The sequence below is a fragment of the Bemisia tabaci genome, chromosome 9, assembly GCF_918797505.1.
Source record: "Bemisia tabaci chromosome 9, PGI_BMITA_v3".
In the NCBI taxonomy this organism is placed as follows: Eukaryota; Metazoa; Arthropoda; class Insecta; order Hemiptera; family Aleyrodidae; genus Bemisia; species Bemisia tabaci.
The window spans coordinates 25,389,745-25,404,245 of record NC_092801.1 but is presented as its reverse complement, the minus strand read 5'-3'; the positions used below and the strand labels follow the sequence as shown (position 1 = coordinate 25,404,245).

At 39.5% G+C, this 14,501-nt stretch overlaps 1 protein-coding gene across 2 annotated transcripts in view; it reads left to right on the top strand.

Annotated features, from left to right (window-relative positions):
• Positions 1 to 8,858: 8,858 nt before the first annotated feature.
• The window catches only part of LOC109037765 (cathepsin B-like cysteine proteinase 4), a 35,985-nt gene continuing 30,342 nt past the window's right edge, over positions 8,859 to 14,501 (top strand). The window contains exons 1-5 of one of the 2 annotated variants that reach the window (XM_072304132.1): positions 8,859 to 9,087; positions 9,745 to 9,877; positions 10,700 to 10,918; positions 11,822 to 12,016; positions 12,842 to 12,983. In XM_072304132.1, the coding sequence (XP_072160233.1) occupies positions 9,059 to 9,087; positions 9,745 to 9,877; positions 10,700 to 10,918; positions 11,822 to 12,016; positions 12,842 to 12,983 (718 nt within the window). In that variant the 5' untranslated portion in view covers positions 8,859 to 9,058. The remainder of the gene's footprint in view (positions 9,088 to 9,744; positions 9,878 to 10,699; positions 10,919 to 11,821; positions 12,017 to 12,841; positions 12,984 to 14,501) is intronic. The other variant, XM_019052588.2, reaches the window with a different exon arrangement.

Here is a 14,501-nt window from a genome sequence, read left to right as displayed (position 1 = left end):
AGACCATTTGCATCGCATTTAGCAAAAAGGAACCAGCGCGATTAGAGTAATGTAAAAATGTTGCTTCTTCAAATATATCTAAAAAATCTCCCAGAACAGCAAATAGTTTTGACTTCCCAACAAAGAATTGTCAATTTTAAAGGAAAGTAAGTGTGTAAATTTTAATATTGTACATGTTTTCCGTATTTTTTTTTAAAAAAAATGAGAAGTTTCACGATTTTGAAAACACTGTAATCGTGCTGGTTCCTTTTTGCTAAATGCGATTAATTTGAAGTGGGTATGCGATGGATCGGGATATTTTTCCTTGGATCCAACAGGTGAACCATAAATCTATGGTCGGATGATGGGATCCTGCTGACGCATTGAATCGCTTAAAAACACCGAGAAAAATAATATGCTGTTTTAGCATCTAGGATGTCAAAAATGTGTCTGGTGATCCCAAGGTGCTGCCTTTACTGCCCCCGCAGTTAATTTCACATCCTGTGAATGCAAATTCAACTGCGGGGGCAGTAAAGGCAGCATCTCGGGATCACCAGACACATTTTTGACATCCTAGCATGCTAAAACAGCATATTATTTTTCTCGGTGAAAGGAAACTGAACTTGGCACCAGTGCACTGCACTTATCACCATTCAAAAGCAGGATGAGAATCATGACCTCTTTTATTCCTCGCTACTCGATAGGATGCCGACGCATCATTCCGGAGTCGTTTATGAGTCTGTTCCCTTCTGCACCAACAATTACTCCAACTCGGCAAAATAAAATGGAACTGGGTTCCGCGCCTTGGCGTCTCCGTGCCCCGGTCCGCGGAGAGTTCCATATCACTTTTCCCTTATTCCCCGCGATGTATCAATTCCCAGTTTTGCACTCGCAGTCTCGAACGTGTCGTCAAGGGGTGCACTCATTAGCGTTGAATTTAAAAGCATCGTTTGTTTTTTTCGGTTGAAGCTCGATATCAATGCTCAAACTTGCAATCAATGTTGTTAGTATTAATCATCACAGCATCGTACCGTCACCTTCCGGTCAAAGTATCACAAGCGCCATGCGACGTTTCAAAATTTCCGCTGCAATCTGTTTTTTTTTACAGAGAATGGAGAATTGCATGCAAATTTTTTATTGCTTCATCTGAAAGTGCTTAAAGAGTTGATTTCGCAGTATTTTTCATAATTTTTTTCTGATATGAGAAATAGTGTAAAAATAGATGTAAAAGTGAGAAAATGCACCGCTTAGTGACGTCATCTGGCGGCATTTCCCATTTAAACGCACACGTATTTTAGCAGATTAGATAATTTTGTCAAATCTTCTCCAATAATTGTTTGATTCATAAACTAAGGGTATCCTCGTGTTCAGTTGGCTCAGTAGTTTCCACTTAAACACGAAATTCATCGAATTTTAGACACCTGCAAATTCTCTATTCGTTGGTTGAATATGTTTGAAAATTTTACCGAATTTTACCGGCGACACGAAGAAAATTCTGTAAAATTTTCGGACAGCTTCGTTGAACAATTTCTCAGTAAAAAAATTAAATGGCGGCGAAATTTTTATGACATTACATGGCGCTTATGATAATTTTGCCGGAAGGTGACGTATGTACCGCGTTATGCAGAGAGCAACCAAGCCAGATCAAGTACTCATATTGCTAAATTTAATTGATTGAAAATTGAATGAGTTTTATTTCAGCGTCAAATAAATTTTCAAAATACTTCGATGCCTGTGATTATTTTCTCCACTCCCAATTTTGCTGTACACGGCTCCCTCTCAATTTTCAACTCAATTTACATAGCTCACCCCTCCCTCCCTTTCTCGCTCTTAATTTTTCCCGCGCACCACATCGAGTAGGGCGGGTTGCGTCACTGCCCCCGAGCGTAATTTACGATCAACACTTTGTTATTATAAACTCCAAAGCGCGCTCGGAGGGGTGGGGGGGGTGAGGGTGTTATTAATTATACGGATAAGATGAGGAACCAATACCACACCCCCTGGGCCCTACCCCTCGAGCCCCCAACCCCCGCATTGCCCACGATCCGATCGGACACGCCGATGGCAGGGCTCCAAATTCACAACTTCGGGACCCTGTAATTGAAACCCCCCGGCCGGGAATTTACATCCGAGGCGCACCGAAAGAGGGCGCACTGTGGCACGGAGTGCAAGGGAACTCGGCTCCTTGTTGAAATTCGTGAATCTTAAAAACTACTTTTAGACGGTAAGCAATGGGTAGATTTCTTAAACACACGGAAAAAAATTAATTGCTGATTCAACAATTGAATTACTAAAAACAGTGAGTGCAATGTTTCATCGTAGATTTTACAACAAAAAAATGCTACTCTAACCACATTGTAAACTAATTTAATCACGGGGGTGGTTAAAGTAGCATTTTTTTGTTGTAAAATCTACATTGAAACATCGCACTCACTGTATTTAGCAATTGAATTGTTGAATCTGCAATTTAATTTTTTTCCGTGCAGGAAACAAAAAACGAAAAAATGGGGCATCAGTGCGACTCTCTAGTGTTGCCGATTAAAATTAGGAGGTACCTCTCCTTTTTGATAAACATAAATGGCGAACTGAGTATCGATAAAATGTCTATTGGCACACTCTATTCGTGATTTATGTTCATCGAAAAGCAGAGCCTATATTGGGAGAGTACGGACAAATCGGTTAGAGAATTTTGAGGTTAGGTTGAGGTTGAAGGTGCTTATAGGGCCTAAAAGGGTAGCCCCTCTATGAATTCAAATTCTCCGCGAAGTGATTCATTATTACAATTTCTACGACTCAGCGCGCGGCGTTTGTTCAGCATACATCTGACCTAATTTTTTGCATAAGTTCACTTATTTTTGCGGAAGAACGCTCATTTATGAACATTTGTGCCATCTTGGTTGATATTGGGAACTGAAGCTTGGCAGAGAAGTTTTTTTGTGTAAGAAGGATGGCTGTCCTTTTGGGCCCCAGGAGCTCCATATTTCAACAGGTCCGTACTCTCACTCTCCCCAAATAGGTATTCTACGAGGTCTGTTCAATTAGAAATCGGATTTTGGTGACCTTTAGTCCCTGTCATTTCCGAATTAGGTTTCCTTGGACTTTCCTGAAAGCTGATAACATACCGAAGAACACTTCATTCACTGCTTTGAAAAATTCAAGGTAGCTTTGTTGGCACACGATTCGAAATAAGGCTACCTCACGAGTGTTTTGCAATTTTTTAGGAATTTTGTACATCTGTGAATGTGAGGTTCTTCAATACACTATCAGCTATCAGAGAAGCTTTCGGAAGTGTCCAAGAAAGCTTAATTCGAAGATGTTATGGACTACATCGTCACCTTCCGGCGAAGTATCACAAGCGCCATGCGACTTTTCAAAATTTCGGCCGCCACTTAATTAGTTTACAGAGATATTGTTGGCTGAATCTGTTTGAAAATTCCACTGAATTTTATCGGCAGCACGAAAAAAATTCAGAGCAATTTTCGAAGTAACAGCCTCATTGAACTATTTATCGGTAAAAAAATAAAATGGCGGCGGAAATTTTGAACCGTCGAATGGCGCTTGCGACATTTTGGCCGGAATTCGACGAGATATCACCAAAATCCGGTTTGTAATCCTGCCGTGATAGCGAAAAGAGCAGTAAGTTTCAAATTTTCAAAATCGAGTTTTCTTCAAAATTCGTCTAAACTCTTTTAGATGAAATTGTTAAAACTGCGAAATTCATACTAATTTCATCTAAACAAGACGTATGAGAAAGCCGTCAGTGTGCAAAAAATAACGTAGTTTTAGTCAAGACAGCAGAAGTGGCAATATTCTCCCAGAGAGCCAATGAAAACAGTGCTCTAAAGTAAAGTGCCGCCCTCTTCTGCAAACCTGAAAATGTATTCGTTGTGTGTCCAAAACGCAACCACGAAAGCATGCTGTAGATAGCACTTACGGCTGCCTTGCCTAACAATAACTTAGCATAAAAATGAAAAATACCTTTTTCACGCAATGAAAATAAAATCAGTCGATTTTTAATCATCCAAACGATTTTTAGGAGTCTTCCGGTCGATTAGTGGCAGTTTGACCATTGACGGAGGCTTCTTTCCATTAAATTTTCTGATCAGAAGCTTCTGAGCCCGTTTTCTCAAAACTTCATTTTTACACTTACTGCTCTCTTTGCTATATCACGGCAGAATGGAGATGTTGCATGTGTGAGGAATTTGCGATTTGACTATTGATTCTTATGTAAAAGTTTGCGAGAAACACTATGGTTCCACTGGTTTTCTCTGAAATCAACTCCCAAGCTCAAAAAAATCTCTCAAGTTGAGGCCAAAATGGAGGGGATATCCCACTCTATCCTGAGAGTCCACGTCTACATCAAAACAAACTCTCCATGCAAAGATAGGGAGCAAATACAATAGCAGTGATGCCGTGTTTTCAGTTTTACAGTCCCCAAATAAAGTGGCAGTCCTGTCAATGTATTTGCTCCCTATCATTGCATGGAGAGTTTGTATTGATGTAGAGGTGGACTCTCAGGATAGCGTGGGATATCCCCTCCATTTTGGCCTCAATTTTTGAGCTTTTTTTGAGCTTGGGAGATGATTTCAGAGAAAACCAGTGGCACCATCGTGTTTCTCGCGAACTTTTACATAAGAATCGACAGTCAAATCGCAAATTCCTCACACATGCAACATCTCCATCGAACAGACTTTGCACTTCGAAACGCCTTGAGGCTATCCGGAAGTTCCGGGTCCAGAATCCGGCGGGTTGGTTCCACTGTGGAGAGGGTGGCGGTGGAATGTCGGGTGACAAAATAAAAACGCAGGAAAAAGGGGAATTATAATGAACCCGGGCCACCGCTTGGAGCGCTGAGATATTCGCTAACTGCAGATAAACTGCCCATAAATCTGCGGGAACTGTGGCGCGCTCTCTCTCTCCTTCCCGCGGCAACCCCAATTTGCGTCTCTCTCCCTCTGATTTTATGTCCAGGGCTCGCGGGTGGGGCGTTGGGGCTAGCCGCGCCAAGTTTCGTCGAAAATTTGTTAGTTTACGCTACGTAAACTGGATATTTTGGAGTTTTTGGCAACCCTCTATTGTTCAAAGCGAGGCCTTTGATGTGCTCTAAAATAAGCGTTTCGTGTCTCTAGTGATTTCCTAGTATTGAGATGTTACTATAATGGTGCACGATAAAAACTACGTATTAAAGCACCATGTTGTGCGCTTTCTTTTCAAAATGATACTCGGAAAATTATGTCCTGGATGAGAATGGGCCAGTTGCACTGGTAAGAGAATTTCGTTTTGATGCTTGATTCTTGTAGATTAGCTACAAATAATAAGATCTGTCTAAACAGCAACTTTCTACGTGAATATTAACTGAGATATCGCGCCTTGAAAAACTCGATTTATGACGTTATTCAAATCGGTAGTACATACTATGATGTGCACTACCGCGGTAGGTAACGTCAAAACCCCAACTTTTTAAAGGATGATATCTCGGTTAATATTCAACGCAGAAAGTTGCTGTTTGTACATATCTTCTTATATTTAGTTAATCTGCAAGAATAAAGCATCAAAACACGATTCTGTGACCAGCGTAACTTACCCATTACGGAAGCAATGTCTACAGGAAGTAATAACTCCCTGCGATTTATATGTGCGATTTTTTAACCAAAGTTTTCAGTCATAGAAACCGAACTTCAGTTCAGATAACTGAAGTTTTTAGTATGCATTTTAAGATTAGTAAACCGAGAGCTTTGGGTATCAGAGCTGAAGTTTGGTCTAACGATGAAAACTCTGTATGATTAAAGTTCCATATGAACGGTACTTTAGGCCTTGTGGCAAGTTACTTTGTCTCCGGATAACAATGACCAAATGATCGGCTTACCAAGTAAGCTTCTCTGACTATGACCACTCCGTCAAACTGTATCATAAGGAAGTTTTTACACGGGGAAAAAAGAGATAGGGGTTGTTGGATGATAGAGGCATTTTCAATTAATTGTCGTAGTACCCCAATTAATTTTGACAGTACCCAAAAAGATGCTAGCCCAAAAGTTGCGGTACGGCCCCAACTTAAGTTGTGATATACTATCACAATTAACTGAAAATTCTCATATCATCCAACAAATTAGGGTAGTACCACAATTTTAGGGGATAACTTCCCACAGTCTGCTGGTTGGAAAATCTTGAAATCAAATAATTTTGCCCCTGGCCAGACTCCTAAAATGTAAAATTTACTTAATGAAGAAGACTCAAATTGATATCGGTCCCTACTCCCTATCTACCTTAAAAAGCAAAAAATCACTAAAAAGAGTATAAATCAAACAAGATCAGTCTATCTTTTCCAGTTGAAAACAGTCTAATCTTATTCCATGCTGCCTAATTTCCTTTCAAGGTAAATTTTTTGAACAGAAAGCAAACGAACGGCATGTCGCTCCTCCTCGGTTACAAAGAATATACCCACATTATTTCAAACGAGAATTTGGTCCAGTTTCCTGTTGAAAAAATAAATATCAAGAGAAAATAGGCAACGTCTGTTGTGGTTAGGCTTATTTCACTTAAATTCCTTCAATTAAGGCACCACGTTTAATGTTTCCTCCTGAAAATTGTACGTGTATGGCAAGCTAGTCACGCGAAGGGAAGTTTAAGAATCGACTATTTAGACAATGCCGGAGATTTCAGTGCAATGCACGCACAATGAAGGAACATGGAACGTTATCTATCCCATCCCGTTGAGCGAAATCAGAGGATTTCTATGCTGGGACGGGCGTGAAAATTTCTGCAGTCCAGAAACTCGACGGAGTCAGAAAATATCATATCATAGGTTCGTGCAACTTTTGATTCTCAGCAACGATCACTCCAACTCCCAAAGGCCTTAGATAGGCTTCCTTGCGGTATTATTTTGCCCTAAGGGACCTCCGCTCACAGAATTTCACTCCAACAGTCAACAGGGATGCAAATCCACTAACCTCCGATGATTTCAGTGTTGTAAGCAAAATGTTGAAATTTATTGCTTTCATGAATTTAAGAATCTGAGCTGTTGCATTTGTACTCTCCCTTCAGATTTTCTATGAAGACATAAGCAGCCTCATTGTAAGTTGCTCAAAGCTTCTAATAAAAATGTCGAACTAGCTATTCTTACGAAGAATCGTCCCTAAAACACATCTAGAATGTAAAAATGAGAGTTGAACACTATCCCTTTACTTTCAGAGAGGAATGAAACTTCAAGTGTAATTCTCTTGGCTCCAACATCATGAGATTTGAGTTCAACTCGTCCCAATTGTGGATTTGAATTGCATTTGAAGATCGTATTTGGACCGCATTTAACAGGAAGGAACCAAGCCACGTGAGCTATTGCCAAATTTAATTGAAAAATTTAATTTTTAACACGATGAGCTTGTTCGGATTCCTTTGAAAAATTTAATGATTTCCCATCGCACCAAGCAAACAATTCACTGAAATTCGCACGAAAATCCACGAAAACGTTTTCATGTAAAAAATTAAATTGCTCCATTAAATTTGCCAGTAGCTACTGTGGCTTACTTTCTATCTGCTAAACTTGGTCCATTTACAGACTTAATTTGAGTTTTTGCTACGCTGCGGCTAGGAGAGGGATTCTCATAACTTTCGGCCTGTTGCATACAACTGATGGAGTTAAAGTTGAACATCATTTCGGAGGAAACGGCCTCTTGCTGCAGTTAATTTGCAACAGCTTCATTGCTGATATCTTCATTCGACACTTCAACTTCGTGAGAGTGAAGTTGTTGCAAACTTTTACCGTAGTTATAATGATATTTGAATCATCTGGACGTTTCTATCCGAGCAATTTGTATTTGAAGCGAACAAAATTCCTGAAAGTGAAGCATGACAGAGGCTGGGCCTGCCATCTCCCTGTGGATGACGAATTGTATCTCACAGTTGCGCCCAATCTCATCGGATAATCCATCTCAATCGATAACTGCTTGACATTAATTTACACTAGCACATAGAGCTAATTTCATTTTTCTGATATTCTTTAACATTTTTGGCAAAATGGATCAAATACGTCTGGAGGCTCATTTTATCCGTTCACCCTAAAAAAAATATCGTTCTTAAACTCTGAATTATAGCTGAAAGTATTCGAACGCGGTATCTAGCTGTTCTATTTGGCGATTTGAATGGAATATTAATATTTCACGTTCTCATACTTTCAGTTCTATTTCAGGGTTTGAGAAATAGATTCTCTGGGGGGGGGGGGGAGTTAAAATGTGTTTACGGGGCATCATTGATCAGCATCAGACCCAAATTTACAGTGAAGCCCAGTAATTTAGCAAAATTGTCTCAATATAATAATGATTGTTTCCTTCCAGTGTAATGTCTCATTGAGTCACGGGAAGTCTTAACAGACTGCAGTAAGATATGCAATTTCCATGCCACCATGTGCTTATGAACGTTTTTCAAGCTCCCCCCCCCCCCCCCCCCCAAATAGTTCGATGATAATAACATAATGTTTAACAGCTCCATGCTTTTACAGTACTCTGCGTTGTGCTCTTTTTACCTTAACGACTCAGAATGGCCGTAGACACCAGGATGTGTTGCTTGTAATTTTTTGTTGCCACCAAAAATTCGTATATTACAGCATAATAAACTTAAAGCTTTTTTTTTTCTTTTTTTCCCGACAGGTCACTATCACGGAAGTGATCGCGTCTCATTATGATGACTCTCTCCACATGTCGTCGCTCCTCTGACGTAAGGGCGTATCTCTAATTCCACGTGACCCCTGTGCTCCGTATAACTCTATGCTTTCCAGGGCTCATGTGGAAATAGAGATACGCCCTTACGTCGGAGGGACGGCGATGTATGCTCAATTGTGGTAGCTTAAAATACGTAGTACTCGGTTGAACGGTTTATCTAGAACAACATCCGTTTCTCAAGTATATTTCCCATGAGAAAGGTCGTAAATTTACACTCAATGACGAGTGCATACGGATTTAGATTAAAAATACATTCCTTGCTGCCAGCGCTTAATTTCGTGTTTTCATTCGAATTGTTAGTTCCCAACCATATTTCATCGTTCCGAAGTTGAAGCTGTGCAGCACGTCATCCTTCTAAGACCGTGATAATGAATATAGGTGAAAAAATATCAATCATGTAAGTCTCGAAATTCCTTTTATTATCATCAGTGGGTCGTTCATTATAAGCGAACCTCAAATTAAACCGATGTTCCACAAAACAAAAATCATTGGGTGGTTAAATGATAAGAACAATTCCGCAATTAATCGTGGCAGTACCCTAATAAATTAGGCTACTAACCCAAATGTTGCAGCACTACAACGCTCAATGGGAAATGTCCATATCATCAAAAAATTGGGATAGTAGTACCACAATTTTAGGGGCCCTTGAGGATGAAGAATAAATTACATGGACTAAAGCGAAAAATACGATTTGATGTTTAAAAGAAATGTAAAATGGGTACCTATATTATTTTCAGTTTCCAATTTTATAAATTCTCTGAATTTCAATTTTATTCACTGATTGGCGGGTGCAGTTTTCATTCCTTTTGAAATGCACAGATATCCTACGCCTCCTAATTCTTATAATTATTCTATGATTTATTTTGATGAGCATTTTAATAGGGAACTTTAATTTTCTCATTTGTATTTGTTATTAATTCAAGGTAAACATCTCGAGGGTAATAAATAATGTTTACACTCACGATAAGAAAGTCGTGTTCCATCGTTGCTTCGAAACTCTGCTGAGGTTCATAAGATGTAATCTAATATTATTTACTGCTGATTATTTTCTCAGAGATGTTTTAACACTAGTCTTGGCTGTCATCTCGTTTGCCGATGGATCATTGCGAGGGTTTGATCCTAATCTCGGAATTATTGACCAGAAACTTTTCGCCGACGAAATCAACGCTAAGCAAAACAAATGGGTCGTGAGTACGCATTTTTTGCATCGAGAGAATAAAACAATTCTACATCTGCTCTTATTAGTGACGTAGTATATAAATTTCGAAAAGATTTAGCCGTTTTTAAGGTTTTTTATGAAGTTTTGAAGATTCTTTAAAATATTTTTTTTTGTTTTATCAAATTGCGGCGACGGGTCACAACCGAAAGACGTACATTTAATTTACGAGGAAACTGTCATGCGGTTTATCTTTTTTCACCCACAAAAAAGTAAAATTGAAAGGGTGGAATTGCCAGATTTTAAAAAATTAGACTCATGTTCAATTTTTAGTATTTTTAAACCCAAAATTAAATTCAAGAGCATCTCTAAGAGCGCTGGCATATTTTGTGGCCATGGATGGATGACACGTGTGAAGAAACTTTCGTAGATTACATATAATGTAATAAGGCTCATTGATGCTAAATTTTAAAGGAACTAAATGTATTATTTTTACATGAATTTGAGGAACCTTATCCCTTCTTTAAAACGGTTTAGAACAAAAAAACATCGTTCAGGAACTAATGTCTTATTGCGCTCAAAAGAATTAACTCAACGCAGGAGCCCTTGTAATTGGACTACATTTTGCAATTATGAACTATAATTTCTGGCTCAGTTTAAAAAAAAATAAATAAAAATAATAAATGTATCATTAGTTTCCCTTTGCACATTCGTTTTTTAATGGATATGCTAGATATTGTAGTTTTTGGTCGCTAAATGTACCAATTATTCTTCTTTATATTATGAATTTTGAGAACGGATTTTTCTTTGCTTTCTTATTTTATTAAAAAGGCTTGCTTCTTTATTTAAACAGGCTGGCGACAATTTTGGGAGACCTCTTTCGATGCGCGAATTAAAGCGGTACGGAAGCACTATTTTGAATAAACCTGACCTTCCCAAAAAAAGCCACGAGGCTTTTTCCAATTTAACAGGTTTATTAAACCTTCCTCCATTTTTCGACGCTCGTCAGCAATATTCTCGTTGTTTGTCTTTATCGTCAGTCAGAGATCAATCCAACTGCGGCTCATGTTGGGTAAGTTTTCCGTTGGTGTTTTAAAAGGTATTTTGGAAAACTTCTACCGTTTTATACATGCATAATAGTCACTTTTACAGCGCTGTCTGGCGCTCAGCGATGATTAACTGCCACAGTACTCGGTCCTGCCACACAAGGAGTTAGCACTCCCTCATTTTATTTACATCCCCCTATCGCCACCCTTTCACTGGGCGTCTTCTTTGTCTCCTCCCAGGAGGAACCCAATCTCCTGTCATCATTCGCGGATCCAGCAAATTAGCAACGTTGTTTTTCTCCATTTAGACCTATGCAAATTTATCGATTTTCGGAGGGGCCAGAAGCTCCGACAAGAATCAATTATTTAACATAGGTTTAAATGGAGGAAATCCGGTGTAGCCAAACTGCTAGATCCGCCTCTGCTTGTTATCCGTTTAATATGACGAACCAGACAATCTGTTTTGTCATGACGTCGAAACCGATGTTATTTTCGACTTCCATAATCACACGCACTCTATCATTAAGGATCCGATCTCTCCTAGAAATTCCTGCCGACCTCCTACACTTTACGATTCCGACCTTTTATGGTGTTATACATACAAAAAGGCGACACAGGATGGACAGGATTGAATTTTTATTTCCTGACAGCTACATTCATGGCCGTCTCTGGATCAGTTTCGTTTTTACGAATATGGTTTTACATTGTAAAAAAACAATTACTACAACCCAATAAAATAGAGAAAAAAAACATTTAGGGGCCTCGTGTTGTATCATCAGGGCTCCGTGGACATTTTGTGATAGCATCTTTAGACTGTCCCTGAATTTCGGCCGAAATTCATTTCCCTCAGTATATAAATGTTCTAAATGTCATTATATTTGCGGGATAGGTTAAGTCACAGCTATAATCTTGATTAATTTTTGGTTCAGGCTGTCACTTCAGCTGCAGCGCTATCTGATCGATTCTGCATCCAAACACCTTACCAAATAAATATGTCAGCCGAAGACTTGATTGCTTGCTGCACTTCTTGCGGTAGCGGCTGCAATGGTGGTTTTATTGACAAAACTTGGAGGCATTTTATGAGGAACGGGGAGGTATCAGGCGGAGATTATGGTTCTTTCGATGTGAGTACCTCATAATTATTCATACATATATGATCTTAATTGTTTTTTTAAACTCTCGTTTATAGATCGTATTCGATGCATCAAACAGGTGAGATTGTATCGATATCAATAGGTTCAACATGTCAATCATAGCATCAAAAGTCAATTGAGTAAGCCGAGGGAACGGGTTTCTTGTTATAGATGTTTGATTCTTATGAGTATGAAATGGTAATGAAAAGTGAAATTGCTAGGAGTTTCCTCATTTTCAGCTTTTCCTACTTTTTTTGTTTGAAGTTATGTTCTACTGTTTTAACCCAAACGATACATCGAACCATTATCGAATACGATGTGTGTGAAACTCGAATGAAAGCAAGGTGGAAGACACGAAGGGTGTCACTACCGCGGTGGATGACTTCATAACCAATTTTTTCAAAATCGATGCGATATCTTGGTTAATATTCAATGTAGAGAGTTGCTGTTTGGAGGGATCATATTCGTTACATTCAGTGGCGTGGTGTGAATTGCGATGTATCGATTGTTACGCCGTTTAGACCTATGGGAAAGGATCGATAAACAGGGTGTTCGCAGCGAACACCTTAATAATCGATTCTTTACCATAGGTTTAAATGGCATAACAATCGATATATCGCAATTCACGCCACACCACTGGTTACATGTGATCTAAAAAAATCAAGCACCGAAACGCGATTCTGTGACCAGTGCAACTGACACATTGATATTTTGCCTCTACGTAAAAAGACTTAAACTCTAGTCGGACTATTTCACAAATATTTTTCACTGTACCTTCATTTAGTCAGTGCATAAGTGTACTTTTAAATTTTTCAGGGATGTCAGCCGTACTCAATTATGCCTTGTGGCAGTATTGGGCAGCCAGAATGCGAGGAAGAAGAAGCCGCAACGCCAAAATGCAAACGTTTCTGCACCAATCCATACTACCGTATTCAGTACAGTCATGATAGACAGTCAAGTAAGTCCTCCACTTCAAAAAATATTCTGATTGGTAGTATCCTCATGATATTTGACAATCTCATTGATAGGTTTTTCAGGCTACAAAAAATATCACAATCTCAACTGGATTGCATTTTGCAAAAAGGAACCAAGAGTATCCCAATGTTGCTAGGATTGTGCAACTTATGTTCTTTGCAATGAAATTACTAAAATCATGCAAAAAATTAAAATCACCCGGTTAATTTTCTTCTGGAATTTATAAATTCTTGGAAGTAAAGATACAACTTATTAGTTGCTTAGTTTACGTTTGCAAGGTAAAGGAAGTTGCACAATCTTAGCAACATTGGAATGCTCTTGGTTCATTTTAGCAAAGTGCAATCCAACTATACTCCTGGCTGATTTTGGAGCCAGTTTTAAAAGTAGTTGCACCAGCCAGGGGTTGAGTTAGTCGAAAGTATATAGTTGGATGAACCATACCTCGTTCTGGTAAAACTACTCTGATAACTGGCGAGAAAATCAGCCAGGCGTGTAGTTGTGGTTTTGATTATTTGTTTAGTGTAGCTTAAGTTGTATACCGAATCAAGGCCAGTTTCTTACAATGTTTCAATGGGCAAGGTTGGCCTTCCGTGGTGCAGTGGCTGTGGCACTGCGCTGGCCCTATAACCGAGAGGTCTCGGGTTCGATTCCCGGCCAGGTGACCTGAGTTTGATGGTCTCAGGCACAGGCCCGCCACATCCCATCTCGGGCCCTGGTACCAATTTTCTGGCCCGGGCCCCTAGCGCGGGGGGGGGGGGGGGGGTCCGGGGGGCCTCCCCCGGGAAACTTTTGAAATTTTAAATCTATTTGGACGCATTATGAAGCTCTTATGATGGAGATTTTCCATCAATTTCTGCAGAATAATTACGCCTTTTTGTTTACTTTCAGCACCAAAAACTTTCGAATTGTTGCATTCAAAACATCTATAAATTTTTTTTTTGAGGGGGCAGATGATAATTTTCAATTCTATGGGGAGCCGGGCCCCCCTAGACTCCCCTTTCGTACGTCTATGGCAAGGGAGTTAAGCCATTGAAGTCGAGAATGCCCAGAAAGGAGCCTCTTAGCATCCGACAACGGAAGAAAATGAAACACAGTTACTAAAAATATCATTCTATACATATACTCAAAATCTTGAAAATCTTTAAAAAAAGTAAGAAAAATTTTATAGTGCCCTAGCGTGTTTTTGAAACTTTATTCACCTTTTGCAGAATTTTTAGGGTAATTTTTTCACTTTTCCCTACGAGACAAGGGTTACACATGAATTCGTAGTGGTTTGTCACCTGCGTCACGGGCCCCTCCAGGGCCCGGGCCCCGGTACCAAGGACCCAGTATCCCCCCCCCTTGTGGCGGGCCTGCTCAGGCAATGGCCACCTGGGGATGGGGTAATAAGCGTGGGATTAGCTGATAGGCTATTTGAAATTGGTTGAAAAAAAAGGTAAGCGTTGAAACATTCGGATATAAGTTTCCTCCTCAAAATTGCTCGTACAGCACGATATTCAGG